Genomic DNA, 14562 nt, shown 5'->3' with positions numbered 1-14562 from the left:
CCAAGTGTGGACACTGGTAGCGAACAGGAAGATTTGGAAAAAACGCTCGCAGCCATCGCCTTTTTTAACGGCTGCATATGCCAAGATATAGCTTCCTACTCTAAAAGTTGAGTAAAACAGAGTCCGACTGAGAAAGGCACCCAATCTTAATCTCTAGCAACTCAAGAGTTTATACTGTGATCACATGTGACCATATTAATATTCGCATTATTGGTAATGTTATGAGCCAGTATTATGTGTAAGAAGTGTCCACAAATGGGGACACTGGTAGCGAAGAGGATCAATGAGTCGAAATATAAAACATGCCTATCTGAAGCCTACCTCGAAACTCCACACGTCTTGGACAGGTTTCCGAGATCATGAAAAGAGGAAACTTGCCAACTTGTTTCTCTTAAGCCATGTCAAATGTACAAAAGTTCTTTTTATTTTCTGTTTTACACACAAACTTTGCAAATCACTCACACTACAGAACGCAACGGTAACCCTAAAAGTCCACATTGCCCAGTAACATCCTGGTGTGCCTCACGCACGTCAAACTGCTTGCTGTGCGTTTTTACACCAGATGAGGTAAAAAAGGATGCAGCACCGGAGCAAACCAGCCTGTATGGATATGTGTTGTGCCACTATCAGCGTACCAGTACTGCAAATCATGTGTGAACGTTCCCCAAGTGTATGTTACAATACACATTTAAATGGTCGATTGTTGTACATTTTCAAGGAGTCAACAATGCAGACGTTAGATTCTAAAGGGGACCAAACCTTGCAGAAAATTCAAGTCCGTCTCCACTTACATGTTACAGATCACACCACTTGTATGAATAAAACACGTTCAGCCGGGCTGTGGTTGCATAAATAGCACAGATATGAGTCTTGCACACTGCTGCCTCGACGTGCAATTGTTTTCTTAAATTGAACCCATAATGTAAAAATACATCATAGTATTGGGTTTGGATTTGTTTTAGCCTTTTGAGGAGCCCTAAATGCGCACCCCCAAGTTCCGCAAAAAACCTGGTCTACAAGAAGACAAACCCAGCAGTAGACATCTCTAGTTCAGCATCCCGCGCTTGGAGCCTCTCAGTAAAAAGATTGAGTGTCATCCACACTTTTTTGTGGAACATGCATAGGACTGGGTGGCTTTTCACATTCCTGAAGCAGCGAAGCCACAAACGGCCGTAGTTAGCACGAGTCATCCATACAGCAGTGAGCAAAACTTAGGCACGCACCTTGTCATTTTTCCTCCATGGCAAGTACTGCCCTTCAGATGCAATACCTTGTTTAGAAGCACCTACCAAAACAGTGCTATTTTTTCAGCATCGAATATTTCTAATGGCATGAGAAATGACTGTGGTCCCATTAGGAGAAGCATACGTGCAGGGACAGGGCGTGGAGCAGTGTTCAATATACAGTGTTCATTTTTAAGCTTTACGGAATTTTTAGAAATCGCCTGCGGCAGGTAGCATAATTCTTATCATTGAGCTGGGTTGTTCGATGAGGCGGACAATAACAGCGCAAGAAATTGAACTTAACTTCCTGGAAATTCATTTCAAGTGGATGCGTCTTGCAAACTCACCGGCTTCAATTTGTAAATTGCAATATGTGTCGTAAAGTAATTAACTAAGAAGTTCATTAGTCCATTTTTGTTAATTAGTTGAATATGTGTTTCAATTTCTCGTGCTACTAATGTCTGCCTCTTCGAATAACCCACCTCAATGATAAAAATTATGCTACCTGCCACAGGTGATCTTAAAAATTCTGTAAAACTTAAAAATGAACACCCTGTATATTGAATTGTGCCAGTGAACGAGAGTTCTAACAAGTGTATAACAGCACTATACTTCTGCACGGCATTTCCAAGGGGATGTTATAACTGTTCGATATAGACAATTCAATGTGTCTGGGTTTGGTATGTCGGAGATCAACTGTATTTTGTTCAATGTCATTTATTTCACTTTTTTTGGTTACATCCATTACCTTGAGACACAGAATGTGTACCAAATCCTTGCAGAGCCTATACACAGCTTCTTTACAGCCTATACCAGCCAGAAATACTTCAGGAGAAAAGCAAGCGCCCAATAGTGTAACAGCTCAACAAAATGCACACGTAGCATAATGAGCACAGAACATCTCTACACGCACCTCAACCAATGTGGCTATCGAGCGGTGCTGGTTGAACTCATGTTGGAGCTGTGGAGCCACCACAGTGTGTGGGTTGCTGGCCGAAGCAGTGTGGCCCACAACACCAAAAGCCAGATGGAAGCGCTTCTCTGAGTGACGCCAGTAGATGGTCACCTGAAAGCAAGCCACGAACAGAAAGGCCTCATGAGAAAAAGGCATACCTAAATGACAGAAATTAACAAAAAAGGATAAAGAAAAAGAGATTTCCACAAGAGGCACTTCTACGAGTCTGCTGCAACTAAGACCGACTGTCAATGGCACTAAACCTATTTCTGAAAGCTGAAGTACAGTAGAACCTTTTTCATAAGCTCTGAAACAAAACAAAAAAAGAAAAGAAAAAAAAAAGCATGAGAAAAATGTATTATCTAGTACGTAAAATCCGAAGGCACTAAACAATTTTGCAGTTTCGCCCGAAATGCGAAGAATTTATAGTGAACTATTAGACGATTGCATAAAGTAAAGCTCATTGTTTCAAGGGCAGTATAAATTGCAGTAAATATTCACTTGCTAACTAAGTGTGCCCCAAGACACACATGAACAGAATTCACTAAATGACCGCTAGCACTCGCAGTCACAACGCTGGCATGATGAGGAGCATGTGTGCTCATCCCAGTATAAATTGCAGTAAATATTCACTTGCTAACTAAATAAGCAAGCTGTCATGTGCCCTAAGACACACATGAACAAAATTCACTCAATGACCACTAGCACTCGCAGTCACAACGCTGGCATGATGAGGAGCGTGTGTGCTCATCCCAAAATGAATGTATTGTGCTGCCACTCGCTTCACCATTTCAACTGTGCTGCACCTTCACAACTCAGCAAATCACATGACCTCCAACAATGGGCATGCTGGAAGACAGAAAACATGAAGCCACCAGTTGACTTGCTCTTGCATGTTTGCCCTTTGCTTTGGCACCCGCAGCATCACCTTCAACACACAGCGTATGTACTGTACTGCGTGGACTCGAACATGTGACCTTCGACATTTAGCACGCAGAAAGACGGCACACATCAAGCCACTAGCTTTCTTAGCTTGCTGTGACAATTAACATGGCACACGGCTAACGCGCTGCACATGATGACAGTTGAGGCCGGCAGTAAAAGGTCACTGGCAATGTCTACATGCTTTCTCCTCAAGTTCTGATCGACGACTGCAGCTATATTCAGTGTTTCCTTGAGGAAAAAAAGGCTTGTGCTTCCTCGATGCCTTGCCGCTGCTGTTGAACAGACCAACACAAGTGCAACAAACGTGACATACGATCAGGTAAGACCAGGCATGACGTCCCACAAGGGAGTTTGCCGATACTGGAAGAAGAAACCGAGTGCATGCTAGTGTTTCCATGCGACATGAGCGGGCAGGTACTGGGGGGAAGCTGCTGCAGTAGGTGGCTACTGGCATGCACATTGTGGCTTTTCTTGTTCACATGCAATCTAGTGGCCAAAAATTCATCAAACAATCACAGTTTGGCAATGTACTGAACACTGGTACCAAAATACTTATTTGTCTGGGAACGTATCATACGTAAAAAGGAAGCATGACTGTACTGGGTCATACTTACCGTTCTCAATCCCAACCGTTGGTGCCGGGAAATGATACTATAAATGGAAATGTATCAACAAGGTTCCACTGCCATGTTGTAGTGATGGTTATGAGCCATAAACACTGTCAAAAGTGCGAGTTATGAATCTAGCCCATTATTGAGCAAACTTCTGCCAGGAAAAGCAAGAAACACTCAAATTACAACAATAGCAGCAAGCACGGTCGTCAGTCGTCATGTCTAATACCATGGCCCAAGTTTATCCGGTATTTAAGCTCGCATCATTGTACATTCGGGAGCGATCACCAATACTCGTGCAGATTAAAGAATGCAACAAACAATCTCACCATCGAATTCGCAACCACGTTCATAAAGTTTCAGATAAAAAAATACTATAGAACCTCGTTGACACATGCCCGCTACGTGCGTTTTCCCGGCGCTAACATTCGCGATTGAGAACACAAAAAATTACCCAACTGAGTTACGCTTATTTTTTACCAGTTCATATGTTCCCGGAAAACACAATCTTTCTGCACCAACGTTCAGTACATTGCCAAACTGCGATCGTATGATACGTTTTCCGGCCACTAGATCGCATGTAAGCAAGAAAATGCGCGGGACGTGCGCAATCGAGGACAGTAGCTGCCCGCCGCAGCAGCTTCACCGCAGTACTCGCCCGCCCATCTCGGTGCAAACTCAGTTTCTAATTACGATACCAGCAAATCACCTCCCAGGTCGCCGCACGCCGCATTCACAGCTATCGCGGCCAACCCTAATGTCACAAGCATCTTCACTTATCTATTTTACAGCGCGTAAGGCGTAGTGCCGCTGGAAGTGTACTGCACGCTTTTAATAGGCGATAACCCAAACGCGCCGCCGTTCCTTGCTGCAGGCGGCGCGATGTGAGCGTCACCTGTTGCTCCAGCAGCATCAGGCGTTGCCCACCAGCTCGATTTCATTTCGGTTTCCCGTCGCCGTCTTAAAACACTATGCAATAGAAACACAAAAAAAACTAGCCTCGTGCCACCATAGCCCCACCAGCTCGACGCGCGTCGGCATCTCGTGCCACAACGATTCGCACAACGCTTTGCATTAGGTAGATGTCTGCTACAGTCGAGTCTGTCGAAATTTTTATTTACTTCAGATTGTACGTTTTCCCGCTTAGCACGTTCTTTCTAACATTTTTGTCCAAAACGTATGAACGAGGTTCTACTGTACATCATGCGCGAGGGCGATAATTCAATAACAGTGTTCAGAAAAGTAGCCATCAACAAAAGATGAACAATGTGTGGCAGTACAAACCCAGCATACTGCCAAACAATTGTTACAGTTAAACCTCAATTAACAAACTTCAATGTGACGAAATTCTTGACATAACGATGTATTCACCTTTTTATAATTCCTTGTCCATAGAATACCATGCATTTCAAACTTCAATACGAAGTGTGTTTATACAGAATTTAAATATAACAAAATTTCAGTGCCACCGCGAAGAAATACAGTAAAACCCGTTGATATGTTCCTCACTGCTGTATTTTCCCGGCTGCTACGTCACGTTTTCGGGGACCCGACCTAATCCCATTGACTACCATGTATTATGTTTCCCTTGATACTTCGCCAATATGTCATATTCCAGCATTTTACGTTGTGTTTGAATGTGGTGATCACGTAAATTTAGCAGTGCAGTCAGCTTATACGTTGCCACAAATGACCGATGCATTGCAACAAGCGACCAGCACGTTGCGGCAAGCGACCAAAGTTCGCAGTAAGCAACCAAAGCATGCAGTAAGCGACCAAAGCTTGCAGTAAGCAACCACAGTTTGCAATAAGTGACCAAAGATGAACAAGCCATGTGCTACACATGTGCAAAGAGCAGTTGGCAAAGCACCCGAAGCAAAGTTCGCATCAGTTAAAGCCTACAGGGAACCACACACACTGAGCCAGATCCACCAAGTGCAGCGTTACATTTATTTTAGAGCTGGCAAGGGCTTCAAGACATGCGTAGCATAATCCTTAAGTCAGCTTCGCCGCAATGGAGCCGTGTTATGCAGTCAAGCATAAGCAAAATATTGCAGTCGGGCATAGTAAGAGTTGAAAGGGGCCACTGTCACAAAACATTGTACACGGCCCTTGTACCATCCTTGGTCACAGTACGAGTGCTGAGATGTCTAATAACTGTACTGGCAGCCATTCAGAGCTGTTTCTGACATAGCTGTGGCGACTAGTGGCCTTCCTCATAGTTATGCTTTCCCGGCTGTTACATATTTTTTCGACAGTGACTTGAAAAACATATCAACGGGGCTCTACTATGCTGAGGCAATAAACGGAAACTTCCGCGGACGTAGATGGCCAAATGGTTGAATTACATGAGGCTGCTGCAAACGCGCCTCTCAATTCGCACGACAGAGAGTGACAGCCAAAGCAGAGCAGCGTCATGTTCCGTGTAGAGTCCAAGTGCGATAAGATCCCATCGCACCCCATGCGCCGTATGCTTTGGGTGCGAGGAAAAGCATGCGAGGGTGAGCCGAGAAGGATGGTGGCTGGATGCGCGCTATCTTTCCGCGCGAGCAAAGCACACAGTGGGGTTGGCACAAGTCTTCTTTCTAGCCCCACAACAGCTACGCAAGGCTGTCATATGCAGTCTGAGCACACATGCAGCCCGCGCGGCTTGTTTTAGGGGTAATTTGCCACATATGCTAAGACTAGGCAAGCCGAGATGGCCGTGACATGTGCACTGTCTTCCAATGCGTTTAGTGCTGGAGGTTGGGTAATCTCGAGTTACAGAGATGCGTTGAACTGAGGCAGACGAGCATTCGCTTCCCGTTGCCAGTACTTTTCGTGACAATGTTGCCCCACTGCAGGCAACACTTTCAGCAGCAGGAGTGGAATGGATGCAAAAGCGTCGCTGGCTTTGCTTCGTACCGCCTATGTGATATATATCATCGATACCATATCACCGAGACCATATCTTTGATAGATGACTCTCTAATTCAATAAAATTAATTTTTCTCATTCAAATTTCTTTTTTCCTGACTGCCTGATAATATGGAAAATTTTGCGGCCCCTTCCGTGTAAGCAAAATTTATTGACTATACGTATTTGCATAAAAGGTCGAATTTCAATATACTGAAATTTTGAAGTACTAAAGTAAGTGCTGATTTTACCGACTTCATTATATGTATCGAGGTTTAATTGTGCCTCTTTTCTGTGAAAGTTACTTTTCAAGAACATAATCTTGAAATTAGCAACTTTTTGTTCAATGCTACCATATTTGTTTCCCATTAACAATTTTTGCATATGGCAGGAAAACAAGTAAAAATGAAAAGATGCTACTGGCAGAAACCTGGGTACTCACAGTGCTGGCTTTGTTCATGCCATAACCAAGAACCAACTTCTTGTACGTGAAGGATTTGATGTCCACAACAGACATGAGAGAATTGTGCTGGTCTGAAAGTAAACGTTTGACTCTTTGCACAAGACAGTCATGACGGCACTCCAACGGCAAAGCAACAAAAAAGAAACCTAACAACAAAAAACATCTGATGTCCAAAAGCTCAAGAAAGTCAATCAGAGCTACAGTTAATACAGTAAAACCTCGTTAATACGCAGTTGGCGGGGAACGTGAATCGTGGCGGGGAACGTACACTTGGCTATGTACCAATTAACCGACAATGGCAGACGAGCGGCTGTAGACTTACCGGCCGAAAAATCATGTTAATTCTCACTCAGACACAATCGCAGACAAGTTTTATTTGCGAGCAGGGAGCAAAAGAATCTGTGATTTTCACTTGCTGCAGTGGCGGCCTTGCAGCGACGACGGCATTCTCAAACTCAGCAAGGTCGCGAGCCAGTTTCTCCATCAGGCCCCACTTCTCTGCAAACACCTTCACGATGGTCAATGCACTAGCCACGTCGGATACGAAAGGGCCATCATCCACGGTGTCGCCATGGAGGTGCTAAATACTATGGGAGCGGGACACACGTCATGGCTACCATGTTTTGAGATCGCTACCGACCGCAGTCTGGGAAAGGTCCGTGCGCCACAATTTCACTATCTATGGTCTGCGCGCACAACATTTTGTCGATTCCACACTTGTACACACCAAAAAAATTAATTATATACAATACACTAACCATTTGGTATGCATTAAGCAACTACAGCTTAAGTGGTCAGCCAATACATCAGGTTCTATGGTGACAGGGCAGGGGATTCATCGTGACTATATATACACCGGTATTACTTATTAAGCAGGTATGTATAAACGAGGTTTTACTGTAATAGTGAATAATTAATACTGTTAAATGGTTTCTGGTCATAGATTGACACATGAGAGCCAGAAGGAGGCAAACATTTGGAGGAACTTTCGGATCAAGCACTTGCCTAGACGCAGGGCCTCAGCAAATCGCAGCACAACACCGTAGAGGTGCCCGATGGTGTTCCAGTCTTGCAGCATCTCCTCCACCATGGATGCCACCTGGGCAGGTGCGCCAGCTGCAAAGTCGTACATGAAGCACACAGGTCGCCGGGGGCCCCGTTCCTTGGGTGACTGACTGGGCAGCGGGCAGCTGCAGAACACAAACTGCACAGAAAGGCACAAGTCAAACTGGCAGGCAGTTAAAACAATGTTATAACACATAATGAGGTGCCCACATTTAAGGTGACTGACCTATATAGCCTAAGGGAACAGCTCTGCAAGCCCTGCAAAGGGCAATCCAGTCTTAGTACTCAAGTACTGACAAAAGTTTCAATGCGGGATGCTGGTCAGTAGAATAAAGTTCCATTAACAGACGTCTGCATTAGGCATTACATTAGCCCCCTTTTTTTCCCCCATAAGGAGAACTGCTGAAGTCATTTGTGAGAGTAGGACATGGTGCCAGGGAAAGCCCTTTAGGAATTCTTTTGCATATCCACTTCAGTCGCAGCACACCCATGTAGGCAAGCAACTCGTTTCACTTATTTTGGGTACTGGCTGCAGAGAAACAAGTACAGAAAAAAAATGGCACAATTTATAATGTACATCATCTGGGTAACATCGTAAATCACATCACAAAAATGAAGGGACTATATCAAAAGCCAGTACATAGTCTCGCTAAAACAAAAAGAGCAATGTAAAGCAATGCATGTCAGCAACAAAACATGTGCACTGTCCACAGATTGTGATGTACCGTATTTACTTGATTCTAACTCACCCACAAATCTAATGCACACTCAATTTTCACGGGTTTATAGTAAGAAAATAAAAGTACACCTGAATGTAACATTACCCTCAATTCAGAAAAGAAAAATATAGCATGTCCCAGGTGTTCGCGACAAGAAAAAGAACGAAAACATGCAGAATTTACCTTCACAGAAGGAATTCATTTTTTAAAATTAGCTTTTATATTGAAAGCGGCACGTCGCTGTCGCCATTTGCGCTTTGTTGGCTACATATACAAGCACAAAGAGGCGGTATTCAAAAGCAATCCCTTCTAGAGATGCTACTACCACTTTCGCGAGACTGCATCGCACTTGTCGAAGCATACAGCTGACAGCATTCCTGGTACTGCACAGATAGCGAGCTTGGCACAGCACTAAAAGCACTGGCGGCCATATACACCAATGCATCCAGTGCCAAATTGCACGAGATCTCGCGAGAGTGATTTGACCGAGAATACCACTTAACATCATATTTGAGCGCAAAATGAACAAACAGCAGCCTTCATGAGAACATGCTGTGTCGCCATTTCGTGACGGCGATGACGGTGCATCTAACGGCTCTGACGGTAGGCTGTTGCCAACGTCGTGAACGCATTTTTTTTGGTTTCGTATCTGATTGTAACGCGCACGCAATATTCAGACCCATTTTCTCAGAAAGAAGGTGCACATTAGATTCGGGTAAATACAGCACCCAAAGCAGGCCATCAGAAAGCGTGGCACCAGAAAAGAACACAGCCCACCTCAGCTTGCCAAGCCTTGATGCCTTTGACTTGAAGCCGTAACGTGCAGCTCAGTGTTGCAGCCTGCAGTGCTGCTGCTGTCTCTTTCTCCCAGTCTTCGCCTGCAGGCATCCTGCAATCCCACCCAACAAATTTACACCTCGTCTTGGATGCAATTCAGCCGAAAACACAGCAGGTTCCATTGAAGCCTACAATTATCAAAACCACCATATGTAATGGTGACAGTACAAACTTGGAACAACAAATTTCCTAAAAATACTTTACAGCAGATGCTGTAAAAGGCACTGTCTCACCATTAATGTACAGTGTTGTGTGTTTTGCCGATTTCTTCTCAATATCAATAAATGAACAGGGCATTCAATGTGGCAGAGAACATGGTGTCACAGAGGAGGAGTGCACTACAGTAGAGAGGGAAACACAGCAGCAGGGAATAGGGAAGGTGATGACATTGAATGACGCTGCAGCACCTTTACTATGGTGTAGCCACACTTGGTACAATAAAACAGGATGATATACAATGCAGAGTTTTGTTGTGGCAGTGCCCATGACACCCAGAAGCAGCTAACATGTGAAAAGAATGCTGCTCATAACATGTGAAACACAGCGACAATAAGGGAATGTTTTTGCAAATGACCAGCAAGTAGTGGGACGCAAAATATCTGAGACCTCTCGTGATTCACCAAGTACTCAAGAGGTGCTGAGAAATCAACAGTGCCTAACGAGCAATGCCAACAGATTGCATTACAGTTCTCACAGCTATTGCTATCGTTTCCATAGCAGATTCAGCATATGAATACCTAGTTTAGTATCATACCTATGTATAAACTGCACCCCCAACATAGTTGGTAGAAAAAGACAGCATACCTAGCTTAGCCTTGTTGAGCCACATCTACAGCCTTACATCAGCATGTTTGGCACTTGAAAGTGTTATCAATCTACGTTTACAGAATATCCACATGATGTCACAGGTGACCTACTGGTGTTCTGCTCACAGCTTCCACAGTGCTCCTGGAGATTAGCCGGAGATAAGTGGCCTTCCTCTGCACTATGTGTACAGCTTAATGGTGGCTGCTGCACTGACTCTCCTTTGGCAAAGACAATAGACAGTTTTAGTTTAGCATTTGAAACCAAGCATAAACGCACTACGCACATAAAGAAATAGTGTTGTCATCACTGCACATGCTCTGAACATTATTGGGCCTCTGTGGTTTACGTGCGCTATAATAGCGTACGTTATTTGGTGAGTTTAACGTTTGTAATGTTTACGGACACTAAGAAATAGCGTTGTCGAACATGGTGGCACCCATGACTGCTGCTTCAGCATGGATTCGCGTTATCACTACTCGCTCAATCGCGTTGATAGCCAGTAACTATTGAAAGAAGCTTTCGCTTTCTCTAAACATTTCTGAAATGGTTCGGCAATTCCGGCGCCCGTAGGCCTAACGAGACACGTCCGCATAGAAACAACAAGATTGTTGGTAATGGCTTGTCTTGGATTGGATACGTTTAGTGCAAGGCACCAGACGGCACCCTGTTTTACAACGTCTTCTTCACCATTTGCGTTCCCGTACGCTAAACTAAATGTCTTAAAAGGACACGCACCATAACGTCCCGCAAAGGTGCTTACGTTTAACATACGTAAGGCGACAAACACTATTCTAAAACTGTCTAATTAGGCTGATATTCATGAAGATACCCATGCCTAAATTAATGTTATTGTTTTTTTTTTTTCTCTCTTTTCTTTCTTTGCACTCTGACCGTTTGCACACAAGACATTTAACAGAAAAAGTGTGGCTATTACACAAGTCCGTGTAATGCACTAAGAATGCATGTGCAATAAAAAAGGAGTCAATTTCTACAAAGCAAGAAAATAATGAATCAGTGTGAAACTCCCAGGAAAATTAACAGGCTAACGTTGTCATGTGAAAGGAATTTGGCTAAGCTCCATAGAACTGCATTATTTTGCCTGGTTGTCTAAATGTATAACCCAGAAGTACAACAGTTCAAAATCCGCTTATCCATTCCTAAAAAATAAAACCTAGCAATTTATTTACACATCACTGTGCTATGCATGAAAAAAAAATACAATCAGATAGCTGTTCCCATCATGCAAAGTTACAAGCAAAGCGAGTTGGTTGCACAAACAGCCTAATGTGGATGGCTTACAAAGCAGATGAGAATGATTACGACAATAAGCGATGTGCTCCATGCACAATTTCTTACACACACTTCCAAACTTATTCAGTCTTATACACCCCCTTGCACCCCAAAACCTCCTCCTATAAAACCATTCCTGCATATTGACCTTTCTTTGTTCATGACACCTATTACAAACAGGGTAAAAAAGGCATAAAGCCATTATAGCCATTCTGACCATTTATGAACTTGACAGTTCACCGTGATGGTTCATCATACAATTACTGCAGGATAAAAATAAGGTGCACCTACAGAACTTGAAATAGCTCAGCAGTAGCCCTGGCTAGTGTAATGTGAACAAGTACAATATTGTATTTCAATGCAGCCAGTCACAATTTGTCAACTCAATTTTGTGCAGCAGATAAAAAATGAAACAGGTAATTGTTAGGCACTCACTGTACAATCTTGACCAGGAAGTTCGTCCCATTGGCTTCAATCTGCATACCCTGGTGGCAGATGTTTCTTTTGTTGAGCTGTGGGTATACACAGTCACACCGCATCAGAAGTGAACACTTTCTCTCTGTACATCAGTATCAGCATACCAGTTCCCAATATTTTATTCTTTTGTTTTTTTCACTTAGAACTGAATTTTAATTTCCAAAATGGCATATTTAAAACAATATTCTGTAAATGAACCTTTACGTTAATGCTGTAGTTGGCTCACAACTCCTGCAAAATATGCACTTGTGTTTATGCATGTCTTCATTTATATTAAGCTTCTTATATTTATAGTCAACAACCAGTTTTTGGGATGCATGATTTTTTGGAAATGCCCGTAAATTCAGACGCCTTCGCGACACTGCCAGATACCCCATAGAGCCAATAAATAAGGACATCTGAAATTTCAGACGCTGAAACCCTTTGCCATGTGATTTTCCAGAGTTGTTGCAATGACCACAGGTCTGAAACGGCATTGATTGAATCCACTGTCGCCACCATTTTGATTGTCTTACAGCAGTCGAACCAGTGCTCTCACTCATCAATTCACTAGCAGCCATACCACCGCAGCACCACAAGGCCTAGCTGTTTCAATGTCCGCTACCACGCTTCCTGCTGTTCGGTGCCATGTTTTTCATAGAAAGAATTCACTGCTTTCAGCAATGGTGCCGACTCCGCCTTTGTCAACCTCATGGTTGGCTTCAAAGCACGGAAAGTGCAGCGAGGGGTAAGCATTGACAGTTCCCAAAAGTCCTTCTTCTTTCTGGGAAACCAGTTCCTGATTATGAGGCACGCCGTAGTGGAGGGCTCCGGATGAATTTCGACCACCTGAGGTTCTTTAACGTGCACTACGAGTTCCCAAAAGTCAGCTACACTGCAATACAGCGATGTTATGCTTTGAAGCATACATAATGTACTGCAGAGAATCATATGGAAAGGGGCCACTGTCACGGGACACAGTACATATTCTTTAATTATACACACGTGCACCCACCGTCTCCTGTCACAGTGCAAGCACTGATATGCCTAACAAGTGCACATGCCATTGCTTATGACGGCAAATTCATTCAATGAAAACCACAGCCCTGAACAACAAAAAGCTTGGTAGCAAATTTCGAAGCAGCCAGGTCAAATGTTGCAGAGCGCACAATAGAACAAAACAACCACACATCAAATGCACCAAACAACATGTGGCTAAATACAAATGATTACAGCTATCAACAGCTACATCTGTCAGCTAACCGGCATGCAAGATCACAGGTTTGAGGCTGCGGGAGAATCAAAATGGCGGGGGTGGGGACTTTGATTAATGCCATTACAGACTTGCGGTCACATGTAGGTAGCGGTGTAACGAAGACATGTGAATTATAGTGCATGTCCGAAAAATATGTTGACTATAGTAAATAAAATATAGCATGAATACCACCATCAATAGTATTAGAAACCATCACAAGACATGGTTATAAAAGCATCTCATTCTGATTGAGAGCACGATTTCTCTAAATGAATCAAAGAAATAAAAGAATACAGTGACGTACTACCTGAGGGTACATTAGATTAATAAACTATTCAAATAAACTTTGGGGCACCCCTTGCCAAAACTCCATTGTTGACCAATGAACTAAATTTAATCCCTACGAACTTAAAGGGACACTAAAGGCAAATAAAAAGTCAGGCTAAAGTGATAGAGTAATGCTCTAGAACATCTAAGGCGTCAATATAATCGCAAACAGAGCTTTAGTAATCGAGAAATTGAGGTAAAAGCAGGACACAATAAGACTCCCCAGGGACATTCAGGTACTTACCCGATGACGAAGGCACTCCTCAAAAAAATTATGTCACTAGTACTCAACCACTCGGATTAAAAAGATCATTTCGTTGGATTATAAAACGGAAGAAAATGCTACTTGCCTACTTCTATTAGATTCTTAGAAAAAATAACTTTTTCGTGTTACCCTTGATTACGACATGGGTGGTGTAAAGGTTTCGTTTTTGCTCGACTCTCCGCCGTACGCTTTCGAGTTTCAGTAGTTCCATTATCGCATAGTTCTGCGCAGGTGTTACTGGCTCGCTAAACTCGCACTTGAAATTCCAAGCAGCACAGAATTCCACATCCATGTGATGTCGCCAGATGCCCGAACGGTCTGCGCGACGGCACGTCCAGACGGTGACCAGATTCGTTGCCCGACGTCGCATGCACTGCTGGAGTCCTTGCTGCTTTCGCGCTCGGAAAAGCCAGTGTCGAGGCCGCCGTCATAGTACGCAACGACGCCGG

At 43.6% G+C, this 14562-nt stretch overlaps 1 protein-coding gene across 2 annotated transcripts in view; it reads right to left on the bottom strand.

The window, feature by feature from the left end:
* Positions 1-14562, bottom strand: part of LOC119443076 (mediator of RNA polymerase II transcription subunit 14) — a 97265-nt gene that overhangs the window by 31969 nt on the left and 50734 nt on the right. For both annotated transcript variants that reach the window (XM_037708223.2, XM_049662568.1), the window contains exons 20-24: positions 12246-12322; positions 9654-9765; positions 8098-8296; positions 7072-7163; positions 2137-2289 (exon numbers count right to left, since the gene is read on the bottom strand). In XM_037708223.2, coding sequence (XP_037564151.1) covers positions 2137-2289; positions 7072-7163; positions 8098-8296; positions 9654-9765; positions 12246-12322 — 633 coding nt within the window. The remainder of the gene's footprint in view (positions 1-2136; positions 2290-7071; positions 7164-8097; positions 8297-9653; positions 9766-12245; positions 12323-14562) is intronic.

Source organism: Dermacentor silvarum, chromosome 2, assembly GCF_013339745.2.
Source record: "Dermacentor silvarum isolate Dsil-2018 chromosome 2, BIME_Dsil_1.4, whole genome shotgun sequence".
NCBI classification, from domain to species: Eukaryota; Metazoa; Arthropoda; class Arachnida; order Ixodida; family Ixodidae; genus Dermacentor; species Dermacentor silvarum.
Note: the sequence above shows the minus strand (reverse complement) of the source record. Positions and strands in the feature narration are given on the sequence as shown.